Source organism: Nycticebus coucang, chromosome 7, assembly GCF_027406575.1.
Source record: "Nycticebus coucang isolate mNycCou1 chromosome 7, mNycCou1.pri, whole genome shotgun sequence".
In the NCBI taxonomy this organism is placed as follows: Eukaryota; Metazoa; Chordata; class Mammalia; order Primates; family Lorisidae; genus Nycticebus; species Nycticebus coucang.
The window spans coordinates 99016507-99041145 of NC_069786.1; the positions used below are offsets into that span (position 1 = coordinate 99016507).

The 24639-nt window shown below is 40.3% G+C and overlaps 2 protein-coding genes and 1 non-coding gene across 4 annotated transcripts in view; 1 reads left to right on the top strand and 2 right to left on the bottom strand.

Annotated features, from left to right (window-relative positions):
• Nucleotides 1–5168, bottom strand: part of TMEM237 (transmembrane protein 237) — a 29184-nt gene extending 24016 nt beyond the window's left edge. The window contains exons 1-4 of one of the 2 annotated variants that reach the window (XM_053597940.1): nucleotides 4934–5168; nucleotides 2352–2383; nucleotides 1323–1327; nucleotides 158–214 (exon numbers count right to left, since the gene is read on the bottom strand). In XM_053597940.1, coding sequence (XP_053453915.1) covers nucleotides 158–214; nucleotides 1323–1327; nucleotides 2352–2383; nucleotides 4934–4975 — 136 coding nt within the window. In that variant the 5' untranslated portion in view covers nucleotides 4976–5168. Of the gene's footprint in view, nucleotides 1–157; nucleotides 215–1322; nucleotides 1328–1717; nucleotides 1729–2351; nucleotides 2384–3950; nucleotides 4013–4933 lie in introns of those variants that run through there. The other variant, XM_053597941.1, reaches the window with a different exon arrangement.
• Nucleotides 5169–5829: 661 nt separating this feature from the next.
• Nucleotides 5830–24639, bottom strand: part of MPP4 (MAGUK p55 scaffold protein 4) — a 48434-nt gene continuing 29624 nt past the window's right edge. The window contains exons 13-20 of the mRNA XM_053597880.1: nucleotides 18429–18443; nucleotides 17469–17510; nucleotides 15079–15249; nucleotides 13794–13874; nucleotides 11639–11732; nucleotides 10993–11101; nucleotides 9592–9726; nucleotides 5830–6370 (exon numbers count right to left, since the gene is read on the bottom strand). Coding sequence (XP_053453855.1) covers nucleotides 6179–6370; nucleotides 9592–9726; nucleotides 10993–11101; nucleotides 11639–11732; nucleotides 13794–13874; nucleotides 15079–15249; nucleotides 17469–17510; nucleotides 18429–18443 — 839 coding nt within the window. The 3' untranslated portion in view covers nucleotides 5830–6178. The remainder of the gene's footprint in view (nucleotides 6371–9591; nucleotides 9727–10992; nucleotides 11102–11638; nucleotides 11733–13793; nucleotides 13875–15078; nucleotides 15250–17468; nucleotides 17511–18428; nucleotides 18444–24639) is intronic.
• Nucleotides 7498–7600, top strand: LOC128591017 (U6 spliceosomal RNA). Its single transcript, XR_008381467.1, has one exon. It is a non-coding gene; the product is annotated as a U6 spliceosomal RNA (small nuclear RNA).

The window sequence follows — 24639 nt, forward strand, 5'->3', positions numbered from 1 at the left end:
TTCTTTGTCTCTCACTATCACCAGGAATCCCACTGCCTCAAGCTGGCCCCAAGCAGTGGAGATGCTGGGGACTTGCCTCTCCCTAATCTGCAATGTTTACCATGCCTGAGATCCTGGGACAACTTGTGATTCCACACAACAGGGAGTAACTTCTTACCTAGTGTGTTTTTTGTTCTGGGCTTCTTTTTCTTAGGACGACTAAGTGGAATGTCATCTGTAAAATAGAAATAACATCAACAGAAAAGGCTGTCTATAATGCAATGTACAGAATAGTCAGAAGAGAACTTTTATTTTTTAGACAGAATCTCACTTTGTCACACTTGGTAGAGTGCCACAGTTGTCATAGCTCACAGTTGTTGAGCTCTTGGGCTCTTGATCCTCTTGTCTGAGCCTCCCAAGTAGCTGGGACTATAGGCTCCTGCCATAATGCCTGGCTATTTCTTGAGACAGGGTCTCACTCTAGCTTAGGCTGGTTTCGAACTCCTGAGTTTAGGCAATTCACCAACCTTGGCCTCCCAGAGTGCTGAGATTACAGATGTGAGCCACCATGCCTCGACTAGAAGAGAACGTTAGTAGAGAAGAACTTTCCCTCTCTTCTCTGGGTCTAGCCAACTTCTATTCAGAAGGAGAAGGTGGCAAGAAATTGAGAAGGTCAAAGAAAGACCATAGTGTGGTATGAGTAGCACATGTTGGAAACTGTGATGCAGAGGCCAGGCATAGTGGCTCATGCCTACAATCCTAGCACTTTGGGAGGCCGAGGCAGGACAATCACTTGCAGCCAGGACTTGGAGACCAGCATGAGAAATACAATGAGACCCCATCTGTACAAAACTAAAAAAAATTAGCCAGTCATGGTGGTACATGCCTGTGGTCCCAGCTACTCAAGAGGCTGAGGCAGGAGGATTGCTTGAGAAGTTTGGGTTGCAGTGAGCGATTGTACCCTACACTCCAGTGTGAGTGACAGAGCAAGGCCTGGTCTTCAAAAACAAACAAACAAACTGTGACATGGAAAGTGGGCTCAACAAATATTCATCTGATCCCCTACTCTTGGGCCCCTTGCACTTAGGTGGGGTTCATGACTGGTTTCTGACCAATAGTTGCAGACAGAAGTGATCTGAATCATTTGGGAGCAAAAACACTGAAAAAGGGAGTGAGTAACCCTTCAGCTTTTTCCTTTCCTTGCTGTGGCAAATGAGAGTGCCTCATTTTAACATGGCAGAACTACAGAAGTAGTCTGTATTACTACATCATTAGTAAAGAGGTAGTAGAAGGCAACTGCCCCAGACTGTTGCCCCATTGGCTTTGTGTTAATTAGAATTAACCCTGTCTAAGGTTATTAATCACTGGATTTTGGGGGTTGTTAGCATAGCATTGCCTATCCTGACTAAATGAAATTTTAAAAGGTGCAGTTCCTATTACAGAGCTATAAACTAGCCAACAGTTATATTCTGGGTGACTCTATTCATAAGTCCTTGTATAATGGTTTGGTCATCTAGTGTGGTACATAACCATAATTTTAAAATGGCAGTCATGGGAGATTATTATGATGAGAAGATATTATAGAAATATAAATTATAGCATTCATATTCAATTTTAAGAGAAATCAAACTAATTTTTAAACACCAAATACTATCTTTAGAATATTTCACATTAACGATAAACTCTCCTTCCTAGATTAAAAAAAAAGAGAGAGAGAGAGAACAGTAAACTCACTCACCTTGAACAGAACTTCACATGACACCAATCAAATTTAATCAGCAAGACAAAGCAAAAAGAAACTATTAATTAGAAATCCATTTTATTGTCAGGCTAAAAATTGACTTTAATCATTACAAATCTAAAATAAAATTAGCTTTCAGACATCAGCTAGTTTACAAATTAGCTTGTTTGTAAGTAAAAGGCCGTTTAATAACACTGCTAATAAGATAACCCCAATATTTTCTGAACATACATACATATAATCTCTATGTCTATTAATACTGTAGATTAAAGAGATTAAGAATTCTTATTTGTCACTGATTAAATCAGCTTAAACTCTAAGAAAACCCTTGTAACAAACAAATGAGGATCAGAATTCTGATAAATAAGACCCTAAAACATTCAGAATGCATTTATTATCCTACCTATTATCCTAGGTTGACATTCAGGTTTTAAAAGGAGCATTTAACTACAACTATTATCCTTATGCGTGTAGGGTTCTTCATTTACAAATTTTAGGAAGTCTTTTTCTAAGAATTTCCAATGTTTTTTCTGAATCATTATTATTTTTCGGTAGTACTGGCCAATTTTTCTACTTTCTTAATTTTATACTTTTAAAACTCAGTAATGAAATTACTATAAATTATCTTTACCTTGGCACAGGAGGAAGGGTTCGTGGAGGACGCTGTGGGGGGAAAAAGAAGAAAATTACTTGTAAGTAAAAAGCTTAGAGCATCCTTACTTCATGTAATGTAAATATCAGAGAAGTATTTTTTAAAAACTTGTTATTCAGACATGACAAAAATATATAATGGCTTATAGTAGAATCTTTAGATCTTTTGACAACCCTGCTGATACATGAAAACTGATGAGAAACAGGTGGGCAATTTAAATTTTGTTCTATCATTTCTAAATTTCATATAAAATTCCTTTCTACATTTCTTTTTAGCTACAGGCCAGGCCATGTTCTAAGCATCAGGAATACATTAATGAACAAAACAGAGAGATTCCAGAAGCATGGAACTTACATTTTAAAGTTAAGTATTAGAAGACAAGGTTAAATATACATAATATATACAATTATATGTATTGTATCTGACAAAATATATACCTATAATTCATATACATGTAATGAGGGGAAATGAGGGGGGTCTACTTTAGTTAGGGAAAGTAGGTGTGAACATTTCAGGCAATGGGGAGGAAATGCAAAGGCCTACTGGGGAGATTGGGCTCAGAAGATTAAAGGTAAAAGGATAGCAATGCTGCCGCACAGTTACCATGAAAAGATAGGCAAAGGCCAGATTAACTAGGGCCTTACAGACTAAGGGAGCGAGTCTAAATTTTGTTTTAATTCAATGGAAAACCAATGAGGTTTTAAGCCACATAGGAAAATACTTTTTTAAAGGATCACTTCCAAGGGCGGGCGTGTGGTTCACACCTGTAATCCTAGCACTCTGGGAGGCCAAGGCAGGTGGATTGCTTGAGCTCAGGAGTTCCAGACCGGCCTCAGCTAAAACAAGACGTCATCTCTAAAAATAGCTGGGCATTGCAGTAGGCACTTGTAGTCCCTGCTACTTGGGAGTCTTGAGGCAAGAAGATTGCTTGAGCCCAAGAGTTTGAGGTTGCTGTGAGTTATGATATGACAGCACTCTACAAGGGGTGACAAAGTGAGATTCTGTCTCAAAAAATAAAAATAAGAAAAAATCACTTGAATTCAGTGTTTAGAATTAATTTTAGGGCAGAAAAACGGGGCAAAAAGCCTTTATAAATGCTGTTTTACATGAGTAAGAAAAGTGTAGTTCAGAGAGCATTACAGTTAAGAAGCATTTTGGACCTTTCGAAATAAAATACTAATAGAGATGCCTACAAGTCAATTTAATGTTCCAAGTATCTCATGCTGATTGCAGAAGACATTGATTCAAAGGAGCTAACTTGCAGACATTCTTGTAATTTGTTCCATTTAGTTCAAACAGTAGATTAATACAAATGCTACAAAATTAGAACAAGGCAAGCTGTCTAAATACTAGCCAGCAGTCAAAATTACACTGAAAAAGAATGACAGCTACATGATGCACTATTGTTCTAAAAGATGCTATGAAGCTCATTCTATCCTAGGACCCAGTTCATGTGACGCTTTATTTCAAAAGTCCCCTAAAAAAATGACGTTTCATTCATCAACCTCTAAGTCAAAAGTAAGGTAGCTCAACTGAAGACAAATCCTGACATCTCAAAACTATGTAAGGGTCGCTTACCACCTGCTTCTTTCCCATTCTGTCTTACGGCCGTCCCGGCGGCCACCCGCCCTGGCGCAGGGCGCCGCACCCCGCCCGGCCCAGCCGTGCGCAGGCGTAACGCGTCATCGCGCTGCGCCTCCCGGGCCGCTCCGCCGCAGCCCCGGGTGGGAGGAGTTGAGACCCGGGGAACTGGGGGACCCGCTCCTTCCTCTCCAGACTGTCTGCGGGACAAAGGGACCCCCGACGTGGGGCTGGTGTGCCCGAGATTAGCGGTCCAGCGGGCACCAGGTTGCCATCACGGTTTTCCAAGTGACTGCAGTTACTTGTTTGCGGGGGGTGAGGATGTAAAGGAAGATCTTGATTAAAAGTCTCCACGGCAAATAGCTGTCTCTTTTCTGGGTAGCTAAAAGCTTTCTCAGGCCGGGCGCTGTGGCTCACGCCTGTAATCTTAGCACTCTGGAAGGCCGAGGCGGGTGGATCGCCAGAGCCACAGCCAGAGCCAGACCTGGTCTCTAAAAAAAAAACAAATAGCCGGGCGTTGTGGCGGGCGCCTGTTGTCCCATCTACTCGGGAGACTAAGGCAAGAGTTTGAGGTTGCTGTGAGCTGTGATGATGCCACGGCACTCTACCGAGGGTGCCACTGTCTCAAAATAAATAAGTAAAAGCCTTCTCCTCGGTCAGGAGGCTGTTGGAGAGTCCTCGCTAGCAGCACCGGAACCCTCCGGGCTGGGGCTGCGAAATGACGTGTCGTCGTGGCAACGCGGACTCAGGTCCCCGGAAACTTCAGGCCTAGGGCCTCTGCTCCGGGAGTTCGGGTCCCGGCCTCGCCCCGCCGCAATCCAACCTGTGAGCGGTCAAGCGGCGATGCGCGCACCCCACCAGCAGGGCTCTGTCCTAGTGAGCCTCAGATCGTAGGCATCCTCCCCACCCCCGAGGATAGATGTTGCTTCAGGGCACCCTCTGTCCCGCCACGTCGTGGCTGACGGGCCCCTACCACTCACCGAGTCGCCCTCCTCCAGCCGAGGCCCAGAGTTGGCCCTCATGTTGCTGTCTGTGCCGGGCTCCCTTAGCTTAACCGCCGCCGCCCGGAACCCAGCTGTGCGCCGCGCCGCGGCCTCCGTGACCTGGGGAGGTGTGGGCTTCGCGGAGCTGCGTCCCCGCCCGCCTCTGCGCTGCCAGGTCCCGCGTCCCTAAATGGCTGGATTAGGGACAAAGTCATTTGTTCCCTCTTCCCAGCAATTCCGCGCGGGCCTGGGAGTGGGTGTGGATTAATATAATCTCGCATTTTCTCCAGTTGCTTACCCTCTGGTCCCCAACTGTGTCAGTAACTTTTGGGAAAACTTTTTCTCAAAGAACCACAACATAAAATCAAATCTGAGCTCACTTAAGTATCATTAAACGACTAGATTTTTATGGGTTTTGTTTGGTTGGATTTTTCTTTTTAGTAATATAACTTTTAGAACTACAAATATTTTGAATCACATACTCCCTTTTTAGTTAAAAAGGTGGGGAAGGATGGATGAACGGTGTTAATGATGCTAAAAATTAACTGTTAAAGGGGCAGGGAAAGCCACTGGAAGTCTCAGATCCAAGGGAAGTGGTTTTCTCATACATTTGTATATGTCTCTAAAACTAGTCTATTGTCCGTTCCTAATTTAGACATACATGTGGATATTTGCTTTTAGGAAAATTAATGATTCTTACAGCTCTGATAAGAATAATTTTTTTCTTGTAGCCTGATTTGTAAATAAGGGCGGTACAGTTTCTATAGGTTTTGATGTTAGATGAGAAATGTGTATACTAACCTTTCTTGCTTAGTAGTCACTTGTAAAAAAAAAAAAATCATAAAGCAAAGTTTCATAAAGCAAAATACACTTTCTGAAATGAAATACTGCTTATTTTATTTAGGAAAGCTCTTTTACCTGCCTCTTCCAAAAAACGTATGAAATCTATGAAAGGTTTTCATACTGGGTGATTTAACATTAGTTGTAATTAACATTTAACATTATTCATATTTCTACCACAGCTGCACATGAGGTAAAGGAAAAGGATTTTCCCTAAGAGCCAAATAGATAACTACAAAACTGTATTATACATTTTTTTCAAATAAGATTAATAAACTGCTACATTTTTATGGTTGCATACATTATAATAGGTCAAATACTGCTGTTTTAGATTGCAGCTGTTATTCTAGATCTCCATAACAAATATAGTGTTAAAACTCCAACATTATTCAAGAGGCCTCATTAAGACTCATCACCAGAGGAAATCCATGTTGCTGGTACCCACTGAGGCTCTTCCTGAGCCTTCTGAATGGCAGACAACAATTGGGCACATGCATCTTCTAAGTTGTCATTGACAATCACATGATCAAAAAATTGGCCAAACTGAGTCTCCATTTTCTGGGCTAAATCCTCCATCTCTTGTAGGTCTTCATCCTTCAAGAGAAAAAGAAAAAAATGGATAGCACAGACTTTATGAGACAAATAGAAAAAAAGCACAAGTTTATTATACTGTCACATTCAATTGTAAAGCTATTCATAAAAACAATCAGGTCAAATAAAAGTCTTCTAAACTACAAAACTTGGGTCTCAGTCTTTAGTATTACTTAATTTCTGGTTAATGTTTTGTATAAGTTAGTAATAGTTTGTAGACAGATTACGCTCTTCAACTTCCCATGTGGATGTAAATTATTTTACTCTATTATCTAAGCACTTGAAGCTGTCAAAAAATATAGTACATACAAAGAAATTTTACTAGTTCAAATAAAACTTAAACATAAATTTCAAATGAACATTACTCTGATAAGAATAATATTATTTTTCAGATAAAAGTGGCCACTTTCAACATGTGGATGGTATGAACTGGTTCAACCGAGTTGAACATATACTTTGCTTGATGATGACTTCATTCGCCTATAGTATTGTCTATTTTTACTTCTGTGAAATATTCATTCAATGAAGATCATTTGGCCTTCACTTGGCACTAACACATTAAATTCATTGCTCTTATTTTTTTATTTGTCTATAACAATTAAAATGCAGGCACTGGGCAGGGCACCTGTAGCTCAGCGGCTAGGGCACCAGCCACCTACACTGGAGCTGGCGGGTTCGAATCCAACCTGGGCCTGCCAAACAACAATGACAACTACAACCAAAAAAATAAAAAATAAATAGCTGGTATTGTCGTGGGCACCTGTAATCCCAGCTACCTGGAAGGCTGAAGCAAGAGAATCACTTAAGTCCAAGAGTTTGAGGTTGCTGTGAGCTGTGATGTCACGGAACCCTACCAAGGGTGACAGAGTAAGACTCTGTCTCAAAAAAAAAATGCAGGCACTGAAATCTTATAGTACTATTCCTTTGCAAGGTGACCATACATATGATTTAGAAACAATTTTATTAACTTGTTTAGAATGCCATAAAAATGAGAACTCAATTTTAAATGCCCATAAGACAGCAAATATATCCTTAGACTCCACTGTTGAATGGCAAACTGGAAAATCAGAATTGTGTAGTCATTGAAAAATAATTAAGCTAAAAAAAGAGATAAAGGACAATGTAACCTCATGCTTTCTTTGATAGCACATATACTAAAATTGGAGTGATACAGAGATTAGTCTAGCCCTGTGTAAGGATGACACACAAATCTATGAACCATTTATAGTTTTAGTTCAGTTTTGCAAAGTGAAAAAATTCTGTAGATCTGTTTCACAACAATGTGAAAAAACTTTGCACTACCAAATTGTACACTTAAACTGGTTAAGATAGTTAAGTTTTACATTATGTTTTCTAACACACACACACACAACTGTAATATCTTGATCTGGGTGATGGTTATCTTGCTGCATAAAAATTCATTGAGTTGTACACTTAAAGGTTTACAATTCTTGATTATATGACTCAAAATATTTAAAGTGGATTAATATAAAAAAATATATGTATAACTGGGGGGGAAAACACCCAGGACAAGTTCATTAACTCACCTAGTTCGGCCTTTCTATTATCATCATAATTAATAAACATTTTTGTGAGATATCTCCTATTACAGATGACATATACTTGCTATAGCATTTTTAAGTAAACTTTCAAGTAAAAATCAATAATCTGGACTCCCCAGGCAATTGAAGCAGTATTAAAAATACACTACTGGGACCTGATCAAACTAAAAAGCTTCTGCACAGCCAAGAACATAGTAAGTAAAGCAAGCAGACAGCCCTCAGAATGGGAGAAAATATTTGCAGGTTATACCTCCGATAAAGGTCTAATAACCAGAATCCACAGAGAACTCAAACGTATTAGCAAGAAAAGAACACACGATCCCATCTCAGGGTGGGCAAGGGATTTGAAGAGAAACTTCTCTAAAGAAGACAGACGCACGATCTACAAACACATGAAAAAAAGCTCATCATCCTTAATCATCAGAGAAATGCAGATCAAAACTACTTTGAGATATCACCTAACCCTAGTAAGAATAGCCCACATAACAAAATCCCAAAACCAGAGATGTTGGCGTGGATGTGGAGAAAAGGGCACACTTCTACACTGCTGGTGGAAATGCACACTAATACGTTCCTTCTGGAAGGATGTTTGGAGAATACTTAGACACCTAAAAATAGACCTGCCATTCGATCCTATAATTCATTTACTAGGTTTATACCCAGAAGACCAAAAATCACAATATAACAAAGACATCTGTACCAGAATGTTTATTGCAGCCCAATTCATAATTGCTAAGTCATGGAAAAAGCCCAAGTGCCCATCGACCCACGAATGGACTAGCAAATTGTGGTACATGTATACCATGGAATATTATGCAGCCTTAAAGAAAGATGGAGACTTTACCTCTTTCATGTTTACATGGATGGAGTTGGAACATATTCTTATTAGCAAAGTATCTCAAGAATGGAAGAAAAGTATCCAATGTACTCAGCCCTACTATGAAGCTAAATTATAGCTTTCACATGAAGGCTACAACCCAACTATAGCACAAGACTATGAGGAAAGGGCCAAGGAAGGGGAAGGGAGTGGGGAGGTTAGGGTGGAGGGAGGGTAATAGGTGGGGCCACACCTATAGTGCATCTTAGAATGGGTACAGGTGAAACTTACTAAAGGCAGAATACAAATGTCTACATACAATACCTAAGAAAATGCCATGAAGGCTACGTTAAACAGTTTGATGAGAATATTTCAGATTGTATATGAAACCAGCACAAAATTGTACCCCTTGATTGCACTAATGTACACAGCTATAATTTAACAATAAAAATTAAAAAAAAATAAATAATCTGTTTAAAATATAAATATCAGGCTTATATATGCTCAATTTCTGTGTTGCTTTATAAACTATGATTAGAGAAGCTAGATCCCAAAAATAATAAAAAAAAATGCAGGTAGCATTATAGTATTCATTGAACTTTATTTTGATATCCACAAGTAATGACCAGTAAAAGGTATAAACCATAAGGGCATTATTCATTAGAAACAAAAATTACATTCTGGAACAGGGATCCTGTGGAAACACTAGTGCTTTTTATTGAGGGTCATCTTGGGAGGGTGTTGAAGAAGAAGATGAGATACAAGGTCCTCAGCTCTGCCCAACCTAGATTTCCCTGGCATTGAAGTCACTGAAAGCAATACTGTGATTTGTAACTTGATCTTACCTTGAACTTCATGTCCACAAAGTAGTCAGTAATAATCTTGGCATTTTTCCGAGATTGTTTCATATAACTCAGGCTAGATGGCTTTATAAATATGACATAGGGCTTCAGCTCTTGAGTTCGAGTCACCTGAATATCCTACATAGAAAAACGTACATTTAAAAACAGATGTCCTAGCTTCCTAGAGTCAACGTGAATGATCTAAAATCTTCTAAGACTAGAAATTAGCAGTTTTTTTAGCCATTATCCTCAATTTTAAAAAGCAAATTTTGTTTGTTTGTTTGTTTGGGGGTTTTTGCACTTTTTTTTTTGACCGGGGCCAGGTTTGAACCCACCACCTCAGTGTATGAGGCCAGCGCCCTACTCCTTTGAGCCACAGGCGCAGCCCCCAAAGCAAATGTTTTAATAGTTAAGAGGTGGGATTCTAGAATCAAAATTAAGTTCAAATCCTTACTCTTTCTCTTACTAGCTATGACTAGCTACTGAAATCTTACTAGCTGAATGAGATTCTACACATGAGAGAATCTTTTTACTGAGAGAATTCTGTACATGATCTTATATGTCAAAAGCAAAGACTCTCAAGACGGTTCAGCTCTGTTTCACCCTTATTTCCCTTCCCTCTTGTTATCTCACATTGGATTTTACTGCCATCTTCACACTCACCCTTCACTTTTGACTCAAGGAAGAAGACATCTCTCTTCCCCCGATTCTCATTAGCACACAAAGCACAGTAGAACCTCTGTAAGTTGAACACCAGAGGGACTGTAACAAACTGGTCCACATATAGAGGTGGTCAACATAAGGAACTAGTCCTATTGTACTGATGTGTACATGTGGTGCATGTCCAGTTTATGAAAATTAGGTCAATTTAAGGAGATCGGTCAATGTCAGAAGGTGATCACTTAGGGAGGCTGTCTGTACACTTTTCAATGACTAAGGAACACACAAAGAAAATAGAAAGATTATAAAAATTGAGCCCACAGATCACATGTTCTTACATTAGCTTGGTCACCCCTGCTCCATTTCACATAAAGTCTCAGGGAAGAAGTCACTGATGTGACAATGCAGAAACCTCATCTCCTTCTGTAAAGTCACATCTTGCTCCCTCCATAAGAAGTAATCATGATGCCTTTGTGATCAAGGTCAAAGCAAGAAAGATTCTAACACTTCTTTATGGCCACCTGTTCAGTTCTGCTTTTGAATCTAAGAAGCAAAATTTCTTCTCCAATTAAAAATAAGATGTTGGCAGTGGATACTTCAAGTAATATCTTAGCCATGAGAAGTGCTCTTGTTCTTAAAAGGCTAACTGAATAAAATGTTTCACCTATAACTTACAGCACGTGCACAAAATGAATGACATGGACTTGGCATTGGGAAGATGAGAAATATTCCACATGGACCCACCTGAGGCTCTAAATCCATAACACAAATCTTTCCTTCATCAAGGACTGCTTGAACAGCATCCACACTAGTACCATACAGGTGGCCTCTGTACTCACCACACTCTAGCATCCTGCAGGAGTGGGACAAAGAAAATAAGAACTCTTTTTACAAGTAAAATAGAAGTAGTAGTAACTACTTCTACTTATGAGAATAAGATATGATAGAATTGAATAAAAATACCTGAACTTTGCTAGTACAAGAAAAGAATTAATAGATACTCAGTAGAAGAAAACAATAGAAGATCTAGGATTTATCCACTTCCTCAAATTCTCTAAAAGTTGGCATTTCCCTTTCCAAACCCAGTACATTGATGTACTACCCTGTTTCCCCAAAAATAAGACAGTGTCTTATTTTAAGGTGTGCTCCCAAAGATGTGCTAGGTCTTATTTTCAGGGGATGCCTTATCTTTCCTGTAAGTAGGTCTTATTTTTGGAGGATGTCTTATTTTCGGGGAATCAGGGTCGTATATCAGCGTACATTTCCTTGCTTAACTCTTCAGAAATGAAAGGAATTATCCCAGGAGTTTTGGACAATACACAGGAATAGGAACTCTGTTTTGAATGTAAAGAACGAGATGCAAAAATTAGCTTCTGAACCTCTACTTTACCTGTGACTGTATACGAGGCTTTCAAATGTTTCCTTCGACACATAGTGATACTCACACCCATTCTTTTCATAACTCTTTTTAGGACGAGTAGTATCTATCAAAAAGTGGAATGAAAGGTTTCAGAGTCTTCAAGAAATTTTGATTTATTACCAATGTGAATTTAGATAAGGATATCCGATCAAAATAAACAATCATATAAACAGAGACATAAATGAAATTCTAAAACCAAAAATAGTAACTCTGAAGTAGTGATAAGAAAGTAGAAGTTCTCGTATCAAAATCAGTTAATCTATAAACCTTTAATGAGTGCTATGGTGTGGAAAAGAATGTACTAAGTATTAAGCCAGAATAAGGGAACACCTGGTATTATTACTTCAGACAGACAATAGAAAATTATATGTGAACTCTAAGATCACTAAAGGCTTCCAGGTAGTACTATCCGCAATATCTTAATATTTGCACAGTGCATTTCCCATGATCTCATTTTATCCTCCACACGCCTAGCTAGATAAAATGTTATCTACATTTTATTGTTTAGTAACTGAAGCTTTTGGAGAAACTTGCTCACATAAGACTAATTAAAAGTAAAGTTGAAATTAGAACCTTGATTTTTTTTTTTTTTTTTTTTTTTTGCAGTTTCTGGCCAGGGCTGGGTTTGAACCCACCACCTCCAGCATCTGGGGCCAGCACCCTACTCCTTTGAGCCACAGGCACTTTTCTTTTTAACTGCTCCTAGACTAAGGTTTTCTATTATACCAGATTCTCAGATTTGAAATGGAGAAAGCCAAAGCCAGTGACATTCTGCAGCCTTCCCCACATACATTAATACCCAAATGGTGATTTTTTGTTTGTTTGTTTTTTGTTTTTGTTTGTTTTTTGTTTTTGCAATTTTTGGCCAGGGCTGGGTTTGAACCCACCGCCCCCCCATATATGGGGCCAGCACCCTACTCTTTGAACCATAGGTGCTACCCAGTGGTGATTAGTATTAGGGACCTTTAGAAAGGAAACATTGGCCAAGTCTGGATTCAGTCTGATTTTTTTTTTTTTTTGAGACAGAGTTTCACTCCATAGCCCTGGGTAGAGTGCCATGGCATCATCATAGCTCATGCAACCTCAAATTCTTGGGCTCAAAGTGATTCTCTTGCCTCAGCCTCCCTAGTAGCTAGGACTACAGGTGCCCACCACAAGACCCGGATATTTTTTAGACAGGATCTCACTGTTGCTCAGGTTGGTCTTAAATTCCTGAGCTCAGTCTACCTATCTCAGCCTCCCAGAGTGCTAAGATTACAGGCATGAGCCACTGTGCCCAGCCACAGTGATTTTTTGATATGGCTTCTTTGATTATAGACTCATCAACTTAAAAAGCACCTGGTATAGAATATAGAGGTTCAGGGCGGCGCCTGTGGCTCAGTTGGTAAGGCGCCGGCCCCATATACTGAGGGTGGCGGGTTCAAACCCAGCCCCAGCCAAACGGCAACCAAAAAATAGCCGGGCGTTGTGGCGGGCGCCTGTAGTCCCAGCTACTCTGGAGGCTGAGGCAAGAGAATTGCTTAAGCCCAGGAGTTGGAGGTTGCTGTGAGCTGTGTGAGGCCACGGCACTCTACCGAGGGCTGTAAAGTGAGACTCTGTCTCTACAAAAAAAAAAAAAAAAAGAATATAGAGGTTCATCATGTATCTAAAAGTGATTTATTGGGCCAGGCGAGGTGGCTCACACCTCTAATCCTAGCACTCTGGGAGGCTGAGGCAGGTGGATTGCCTGAGCTCACAGGTTTGAGACCAGCCTGAGCCAGAGCGAGATCTCATCTCTAAAAATAGCCGGGCACTGTGTTGGGTGCCTGTAGTCCCAGCTACTTGGGAAGCTGAGGCAAGAGAATTACTTAAGCCCAAGAGTTTGAGGTTGCTGTGAACTGTGACACCACGGCACTCTACTGAGGACGACAAAGTGAGACTGTCTCAAAAAATAAAATAAAAGCCTAGCTGGCTACACACCAGTAAATCAAATCTCTTTATTAAAATAAACATAGTTAGAAATACTTAATGACTATCCCTGTTTTTACATCAAAGGTGATATGACATATTAAGTGACCATACATTTGAAGAGCCAAAGAAAGTTTTGCCAAAATATGAACCGCTATGAAAGAAAAATTAAACATACGTGGCACAGCACTTTGAAAACGGCTGGGATTAAATTCAATAAGTTGTCTTCTCAGTTCGTTTACTCCAACACCAGAAGGTCCTAAATACAAAAAGTCACATACAGAAATCATTAGATATGGGGAAAAAACAGAAATCATTAGATGCGGATAAATCTAATTGTGTGGTGAACTCGTCATTTCAATCTCTCTATCGAAGAAACGGGAGCAAATGGTTTTAGGAAAATAATGTAACTTCCTTTCTCAGGAATTGGAGCAACCCTAGAAAACTCTGGGGAATCTTTCTAGTGACTCATTGAGTAACCCACATTGCTTCAACATTCAAATAAGGTAAGGAATTGCAGGAACCTGTCACCCCAGCAAACTTCGTCTAATGTTGGGTGCCATGAGGATCAGCTGGTCTCATTTTAGATAATCCGAGAGATCTGCCTTCCTTCTTCAAATGAAGTTTCTATGGTATCACGAGCAGAAATCAGCCTTGACAATCAGCGTTTAGGGGCACATTTCTGATAGGTGATTTAATCAGCACCCCCATGAGGGGCTGACATCATCGGCATAGTCCCTGTGCATTTACACAGGGCCGATGCTTAAAAGGACACCACACTCTCCTATTGCATCTTAAAATCCTTAACAATTTTTGGACAAGAGGTCATGTATTTTCACTTTCCACTGGGTTCTGCAAATGACGTAGTCGATGCCGGCAGTAAGGCCCGGTTGTCCTGCTCATAGCTGAACACACAGACAGGATGGTAGTAAGACATAAGTTGATATTGCTGCAGAGAGCACCAGCTTTGAGGGGTCTTGGTCACAAAAGCAGGTGACCCCACTACTATATTTGTCCTGATCTTTAGCATCAAAGATACAGTCCAGAAGATTTTAGACACTTTTCAAAAAGAGACGGTCATCTATTTCCCAGGGAAATGAAATTTAAGGATTTATTTTTGTGATACAGACTAATGATCCAGTCTAAGGGAACTCATCTATGTTTATAGAAAAAATTCTAAATAGGCAAAAAAAAGAAAACCTCAGTTATATCCTCATCATAATACAAATTATGTAAGTTCACACACAGTATGGCATACCACATTCATAGACAAAAAAAAGTTTCATACAGTAAAGTTTTACTTACATATAAAGAAATAGGATTTTTTTTAAAAAAAAAAAAAAACATATTTATATGATGGTCCATGAAAGAGTTCTGCATTTCCCACTACTTCCAATCCAAAGCAATTGAATCTAGAAGGAGAATTTGCCAAGGATAAAGAGGGACAGCGTGCTGGGACGTACCCACGAGCACTATGAGGCGATGCTTGTCCGAAAGGCGTCGCTGGTACCTCACCACCTCCTCGTAAGGGGCACCCACCGCATTGTAGCAGCCGCCGGTGCAACACACGCTGGCCCGCAGCTGGCTGAGGTGAGACCTCCTGCGACAAAGGCGCATGCTGCGACGGAAACCAGCTGGGGAGGGGACACACACAAAACGTGAGATCTAGGGCAGGAGAGATTCCTTCTTGCCTTCAATTTACGAAACATGTAGCAACCTTGATCCTAAGTGTTCATTAATATAATCGTGTCTATCTGGAATTAGAAGATAGGAAACCATATGAAGGGAAAATAACAAAATTCCCCAGGGTTATCTCTGAGGTATATCCTGTACCCACTATGTGCCAGGCGTTGTGCTGGAGATGGAGTGTCAACTCATCCAAAACCACTTTCTCATGAAATTTACATTTTGCATAGGAGGAAAAATAAAAAAATAAGGGCCTAGAGGACGAGGGAGTGGCTAGAGAGTGATCTGGGCACTTTTTCAGGCAGGCGGTGTGAGTAGTCTCTGCAAAAAGTAGGCATTGAACAGATGTGTGAAGGAAACAGTGGTGGAGCCAGCTAAGGATGCTTCTGCTGGGAAGAGCAAGCCAGGCTGAGGGAAGGGCAATGCAAAGGTGCAGAGAAATGGACTGTGCTGCGAATGTTTGAGGAAAAGCTATAAGGCAGTGATCAGTAGGGGGTGTGGTAGGGCGTGAGGTTGGAGAGGCAGCTGGAGCCCCAAAGTGGCGGATTATGAAGGACTTCCATGGAGGAGAAACCTGGCCTGGTGGGGGATGGGAGGGAGACGCAATTTCATTCATGTTTCTGAAGGGTTCTCTGATTGCTGTGAAGAGGGTGTAAAGGGTAGGGGAGTGAGTGTAGCCTGAGGGGAGAGCAGTTAGGAATCTACTGCAGTAGTGTGGATGTAGATCAGGCTCATTCTTCACATTTTTGAGATGGATACATTAAGACATAGACAGGTTAGGTGGCTGCTTAGGACTGTGCGGTCAGTGAGACCATCTTAATCATGATTTCTGAAGCTCTAGACTCCCGCTTAATCTGGCTTGCAAATCATAGGGCTTTCTGGTATTTTCAGAAGTGTTTCCAGGTCCTCTCAGTAGGTAGAGCTAGAACTGCAGGTGTATGTATAAATGCACGCTCACACATCTATTAATATATCACATCTATAAATATTGAAAACCCTGAGTTCCCACCAATACCCGCAATGCCAGTCCAACATTACATGATTCATTTGAGCCTTTCCCTTTCCATATTTGTAACCACTTTCTCCAACAATGAAAGCCCTGTTTTTTATCCTCAAAACATTCAACTATTAATCAAGAGCACCTGGGCAGGAAGAGGGCCAGACAGTGCTGGCAGCCGGGCAGAGTGTTAGAGCCCATGCTAAACGAGGACGGCGCCTTGGTAGAGTCGGTGGGCTATCAGATACCAAGAAATGGCAGCCACCCTCCTTACTTTACTCTGGCTCTGACAACCTGCACAGGCCACCATCACCCCCTACACCAGGCGTCCTCAAACTTTTTAAACAGGGGGCCAATTCACTGTCCCTCAGACCGTTGGAGGGCTGGACTATAGTTAAAAAAAAAAAAAAAAACTATGAACAAATTCCTATGCACACTGCACATATCTTATTTTGAAGTAAAAAAACAAAATGGGAACAATACAATCACACCACCTCATGTGGCCCACCTCATGTGGGCCACGGTTTGAGGACCCCTGCCACAGATGCCCCCTTCAGCCTACTCAGACTCTGATGTCCCATCCCACAATCCTCAGTTCCCACCCACATGTGGCTGCCTACCCTGCTCAGCCCTACCCAATGGCTTTTGAGCTCAATGATTCTGGAAGCAATGCAGAAAGGTAGCCCCAGTGATTCCAAAGGGCATCCAGGCGTGGGATCCAACCTTCTAGTTTGCAGCCCCTGTAGCTCTTCTGTTCTCCCTGCCTCCCTGAAACAGGCAGCCTAGAGTGGTTTTACATGAGTGGTGCCTCGTCCTTCAGAAAGCTCTGGCCAGCTGTCAGATTATAAAAATGTGGCCATAAATAGTGAGCTTAGGTAGTCAGAGAACGGATCTCTCTAGAGGAAGACAAAAAGGTTATGGAACAGTCTGGAAAAAACAAAAATATTGTGTTTGATGAGTAATTAAGAGATACCCAGTGGAAATTAGATGAACAACAATGAATGATCATCAGATCAGAATGTTGACAAAAAAAATGGACAGAGGTAGACGAGGACAAGGAATGCATTGGAAAATGTTCATCAGCAAAGGAAGCTTTCAGAAGAGCATCAGGCTGGTACCAAGATAACTTAGCAAGTGACAAAGACCTGCTTCTCATTAATCATCACCTACCAGTAAAGAACTTCTGACCATAGCCAACAAATTCATCCTTGTCTGGAACACAAAGAACAGAGTATGTGACGGCAAGGAGCAGTTTACTTAGAATAAACGCATGAAATCATCTTCAAATTTCCAAGCGACTGTGCTTCAGCAGATGATGGCACAGTTGAATTTATCCTTGAGTGGCTTATTGAAGAATGTTCTAAGCACTTTCTATCCTATTATTCACTCACAACAAACTATAGAGAGACACTTTACAGAATTTTAGCATTACACTGATTGTAGTCTGTCTAGAAAACTGATTTTTGTCTTTAACTGGTAGACACCATGCTCCTGCAGGTCCTATATTTATCTCTTAGCTAGATATGGGTTTTTATTTTTTCCCTTTTAAAATAGTTCATTCTATTAAAATTAGTATTTGCTCTACAGCTACCAGTTGTCTCTGATTAGCCTGGAACCCGAGAAACACAGGGAGCCAGCAGTTCTGGAGCATCTGGAACGAGCAGTTCCAACTCCTGGGTCTGCTCCTGTTGGAGGCCCCAGAAAAATTGATACAAACATTGTCATTTTCAAATTTCCTTTTACTTAAGTTCCTTATTATTTATACAAGTCTGTTCTGATCACTGAAACAATATGTAAGTAGCACTGACATGCACCTTTTTTTCCTTAAACTTTTCCAAGAAATACCAAGAAATCACACTATTATCAATTCCATTTTCTGGTATGGAAGTACGTTTTCTAACTAAGATATGTCAGTAATTTAAAAAGGAAATATTAGAGATAGAGTCGTAAGAATTGAGTAATTGCTTATTTAAATTGTTTTTTATGAAATTAAATATGTAATCATTGATTTCACTCATAAAATACATCTCCACCTCAGCAGTTACCCTATCAAATATTCACCTTGAGGCACTGAAAGGTTTTAAACTTAGCTCTTTTTCGCATATTCAGGAAATAAAAACAAAAAATTACCTTCTGAAAGTTCCTCTGGATATTTGGGTAAATGCAAAAACAGACATGAAAAAGGTAAGTCTATGAGAAGATCAAGTTAGCCATCAAATCAAGACAAATGACATAAGCGAGGCAATCCTATTACCATCAGCAATAGCTGTACTATTAGAGGTAAAGTTTGGCAAGGAAAATGAATAGCTCACCATCGGGAACTTGGAAACTGATTTGACCTGCCTCTGTTGCTCTGGCACAATAATTTTTTCTGCAAGTTGCCTATCAAGACTCTCCCTGGCTGGGCACAGTGGCTCACACCTGTAATCATAGCACTCTCAGAGGCAGAAGGATCATGGAAGCTCAGGAGTTTGAGACCAGTCTGAGCAAGAGAGAGAATTAGCCGGGAGTCATGGCAGGTGCTGTAGTCCCAGCTACTGGGAAGGCTGAGGCAGGAGGATCACTTGAACTCAGGAATATGAGGTCACTATGAGTAACGCTGATGCCACGGCACTCCACATGGGGTGACAGAGTGAGACTCTGTTTTCGAAAAACAAAACAAACCAGAAAAACTCTCCCTGAAGGTTTTTTGTCCAGGAAGACTCTACTTGATTGACACAAAATGGGGCTTGAAAGAGAAAAATTATAGACATGTTCTGGAGGACATATTGCTGCAACTGTGGAAAGGGGATGACATGGTAGAAATGGCACTGGGGTAGATGCTGCAGCAGAAGCTGGGGCCTCAGTGACCCATTCCTTTCCCTCTCCCGGTCCAGTGCACACACTTCCATCTCCAGCTGTCCCCTTGAAGATGGGGGAACCAAGTACAAAGTAGAATGTTTTCTCAGGTTTCTGGATATGTTGAAACAGCCACATTCTCTGGGTACTTTTTTTTTTAAATGTCATTCCTAATGAAATAAACTATACAGTTACCTCCTGGAGAAACCTCCAAGGAACCAACATTATGCTTCATTCAGAGTAGAGACCAGAACTAAAGAACCTTAACTGCCCACTAAGCGGTCTAAGTAAGAGAATGAAGCATCATGAATGAATGTCTAGGGTTATCTGTTTAGAAGATAAGCCTGCTGGGCACTGTTTCTTAATTGAGCTCCTAGAGCTGGATTCAGAATATACTTGAGAGTCCTCTTTCAGCCGAGAGGAGTCTGTTATAGCAGGTAAGAGCAGCTGCACACTTCCCCCTGAGTGCTCTTCTTAGAGAACCAGCTGCTGCTGCCCCCAAGGAAACTCCAGCTAATGCTTGTGTAGCACTTACTGTGTGCCAAGCACCATTCCAAGGCCTTTACTTCTGTATTACTATTCTGTACTTGAAAGGCAGAGAGGTTGAGTGCTAGAGGATCCACAGTTAGTGGATTATTGTCCTACTCGGATAATATTGCTCAAGTCCTTGGTCTTGCCCACCCCACTACATGGCCTCTCCTATCACAGACCCTGCAAATACCCCTGGGTCTCAACCACAGCCTTAGCACTCAACCACTCCACAGCTGGAGTGTTTTCCAGAAAACTGATGAATAGATGAATAGAACAAAGAAGGATGAGGATAATTTGTGAATTAAAAACTAAGCCCATCCCAAACATTGAACAAGTGTAATTACATTATCCCAAACAGGCCAAACATGTAATGAAAAAATAGGAAGTTTAGAAACTACATAGGCCACGGGCAATATTCATGCCTGTAATTCTAACACTCTGGGAAGCTATGGTGGGTGAATTATCTGAATTCAGGAGTTTGAGACCAGCCAGAGCTAAAACAAGACCCTATCTCTACTAAAATAGAAAAAACTAGCCAGGTGTAGTGGTGGGCACCTACTGTCTAGCTACTCGGGAGGCTGAGGCAAGAAGATCTCTTGAGCCCAGTAGTTGAGGTTGCTGTGAGCTATGGCACTCTATCCAGGGTGACAAAGTGAGACTCTTTCTCAAGCAAAAACAAAAATAAAGAAAAAAATAAAACCACATAAATGTTAAGTATGTAATTGAGGTGAGTAGCACCTAAGTCATGTTTCAATGCTTTATTTTTTTACAACTAATATTTGTAACAGTCTCTCTACTCTTATGAAATTTATAGATGGTGCCATCTACTATATACATAATTTCAGAAATCAATGCAGTTCTCTAATTGTAATAAAGAGGAAAAATAAAGAGTAACATTTTAAAATTATGTATGTTGAAATATAAATCCTAAGATATGACATCTCTAGAAAACATAAAAAACTACTAAATGCTTATACCTACTTATAATAAAGAAGCAGAGATTTAAGGAAATTGAGAAGGTCAGAAAATATTCTTTGTATGGGGTACAGAAAAACATAAGAGGAAAGGAACTGGTGACTAGAATTAAAAAGTAATAACAAATCAGATTTACTTGTATACGGTAAGAGAAAGATGAAAGTTGCCTTAATTGAGGTAGGGATAATAAGACAAACAATTAGAAACAAATGAAATGGAGAAAAAAAGGAAAGATACTTGGAATCAGATGAATAATGTTAATATGCCTCAGTAGGTAAGCAGTTTTAAAAAATATTCTGTGGAAATTGTTACTAATGATGTCAACATTATTTTGAGTGATAGACACTTGATACTTCCCATGTGTCATCAATAACAAATAATGTGTTAAAGAAAAAGAAAAAAAAATTTTTTTTTTTTGAGATGGAGTCTCACTGTGTTGCCCAGGCTAGAGTGCTGTGGTGTCAGCCCAGCTCACAGCAACCTCAAACTACTGAGTTCAAGCAATCCTCCTGCCTCAGCCTTCCAAATAGCTGGGACTACAGGTGCCTTCCACAAGGGCTAACTTTTCTATTATTAGTAGAGATGGGATCACTCTTGTTTAGGCTGGTCTCAAACTCCTGAGCTCAAGCAATCCTCCTTCCCAGGCCTCCAAGAGTGCTAGGATTACAGGTGAGCCACCACACCCAGCCAAGAAAAAGATAATAAATTCAGTATAGAAACCACACTTAGTAGTTTATTTACTATCAATATGGTGGGGACTCAGTAAGTTCGCACCTGATTTTACAAATGCAAATAATGTAACCCAATCCTATGTACCCTTGTATTAACCCAAAATTTAAAAAATGGGACAGACGGAATGTATAGAATAAATTATTCAATAAGTGCAAGGCAATGTCTGTGTTCTATTTGAATGACTCTGGGCTTTTTAATTTTTATCTAATGAAAATTTGCCGTATATTAAAGAACTACCCATTTGTATTTGTAATGAGTTTTGTCCAGCAGGACATGCCGAAGGTACGTGGGTCTAGAGACAATTCTTCATTGTGTAGGATAGTCTCTTGCACTATAGAATGGCTACCATTCCTGATTCCTACCAGTTAAAAGCCAGTACTGCTCCCATCAATGTGACAACCAAAAAATGCTCCCTACCAAGTCCCAAAAATACTGCCTCAGGAACAGTACTGGCTCTGTGAAAAGCACTACTTATAATATCTCACAACAGTACTGTTGCTGTGTTGTTTTAAAATGAATTTTATCATGCATGTTTGACATTCATTGCAACATGATGTTATGGATACATATAGATAGTAAAATGGCTACCAGCATGAAGCAAAGTAACGTACCTATCATCCCATGTAGTTACTTTTCAATTTTAATTTTTTTTTTTTGCATTTTTTTTTTTTTTTTTGGCTGGGGCTGGGGTTGAACCCATCACCTCCGGCAAATGGGGCTGGCTTCCTACTCCTTTGAGCCACAGGCACCACCCACAATTTTAATTTTTTTTACTGTTGATGTATTTAAACAATTATTGTATCATAACTCTAAATATGTGTTTAAATTGTACCAAATGTGCAATAAAAATGGTACCAAATATTCATTTTTTTACTTACCAGATTCAAATATTTCTTCATCTATGATTTTCCATGGAGGCAAAAACCAAGAACATCATTACATTATTACCTGCGCTGAGACTGTATTTTAATCATCTAATTCCCTGGCCTATGCTTCTGTCCACCCACCACCTTTAAAATTTTTTTTCCTAAATCAAGGCCAAGTCGTTGGTGTTTCTATGACACAATGGAAGTCTTGATGGAGATACATGGTTTTGTACGTTGTACTATAATGACAATCAGGGGTGCGCTGGAGCATAAAATAAGTAAATAAAATAACAGAAGAGAATAAATAAAATGAAATTTAAAAAGAGGCTCTGAGGGAAGGGGAACGTCACGGGAAACGCATGGTCTTGCTGCTGAAGAGCCTGCAGACACAGGTGAGGGGGCTGGGGGTCCACAGCAAGGGCAGTGTGGCAAGGAGACCAAGCACAGGAAGGGCTGAGGGAGCAGGTGTGTTCAGGCACCTGAGAAACTTTAATATAAATAAACTTCCTCATTAGTTAAAACAATTACTGTTAGGGTTTTACAAAGAGATTAAGGATTAAGAAACCAGAGTTTCTATGGAAGGCAATTTGAGCATTTCCAATATATGCACCCTTGGATCAGGCAATACTGCATCTAAGGTGTATCCACACACGTGTGAAAGGAAATATTTATAAAGCTATTCATTGTAGCACTGCTTATAATAGAAAAAAATCAGACATAAATGTCTGCAAATAGTTAACTGCATCAAGTGTGCAAAAACCAATAAGCTCTTCACAATAAAGAAGAGGAGGTTCTGTATGAACAGAATCATCCACACGATATTTAATGGCAAGTTAAAAAGGCAGGAATAGAAGTGTGTATGTTGTACCATCAAAGGGTCTATGAAGTCGTGTTGGGGGGGTTGAGGTGGGGATGAGGAGGAAGAGAGGAGAAATATATACATATTGGTTTTATATCCACAGAAGCTGTCTGGAGAGATCCCAAATAAACTGATAACTTTTATTCCCTCGGGAAGGAAAACTGAGTAGGAGAACAAGATAAGAAAGGAACTTCTTACTAAATGTCCTTTTGTGGCTTTAAATTTTTCAACTATGTGAATATATTACCTAATGAGATTATAATTAAAATCGTAAAAAGGAAATGAATGTTACTGCAAGTTAAGACAAAGAAACTCATGCTATTGGTAAAATAGCATCAATATTACTCTGCAGTTGTTCTGGGAGATATATGTTAATCTTTTTTTTTTTTTTTGTAGAGACAGAGTCTCACTGTACCGCCCTTGGATAGAGTGCCGTGGCGTCACACGGCTCACAGCAACCTCTAACTCTTGGGCTTACGCGATTCTCTTGCCTCAGCCTCCCGAGCAGCTGGGACTACAGGCGCCCGCCACAACGCCCGGCTATTTTTTTGTTGCAGTTCGGCCAGGGCTGGGTTTGAACCCGCCACCCTCGGCATATGGGGCCGGCGCCCCACTCACTGAGCCACAGGCGCCGCCCTATGTTAATCTTTTAAATACCCATTATTTTAAAATTTCATATTGTTCTTTCATTTCTAAAAACCAGATTAGCCCATAGAGCCAAGACAAAGCCACCTGTCAGGCTAAAGTCTCTCCAACTAGTCACCCAACAAAACCCTACTGATTTTTTGAACCAATCTTAGCTCTGTCACTAAATTTGACATTTTTCCCCCTAATTTACAAAAGAAAAGGAAGTATAAAAATATAAAAAGCTTTCATATAGTTCTCAAAAATTTGGAATTTACTACTATCTATACTAGAACCCACCAGAAGATGGCATCAAACTTAATAACAAATTATTTTACTTTATTAAAAAATTGGTATTTCAGCAGCACCCATAGCTGAGTGGGTAGGGCTCCAGCCACATACACCGAGGCTGGCGGGTTTGGACCCAGCCCAGGCCTGCTAAACAATGACAACTGCAACAACAACAACAACAATAACAACAACAAAATAGCTGGGCGTTGTGGCAGCCGCCTGTAGTCCCAACTACTTGGGAGACTGAGGCAAGAAATTGCTTAAGCCCAAGAGTTTGAGGTTGCTGTGAGCGTGACACCACAGCACTCTACCCAAGGCAACAGCTTGAGACTCTGTCTCAAAAAAAAAAAAAAATTGATATTTCAATATTTTATGATAGTCCATGAAAAGCACTGGGGATTCCAGATGTTCCACCATCTGATATGCTGAGCATTAGTAAGTGTTCCTGACATCATTGCCGAGATATTGTTTTCCAGAACATTTTGTAGTAGATCAGTGGGAGGTTAGGGGCATTCTCACCACTTCTTCCAAGTGTCAGAAACACAGAAAAAGGATGGAGGTGGGAGGGTCATTTTACACATTTCTCCCAGAGGAAAAGCCCATGGCCCCGTTGGCCAACTCTGGT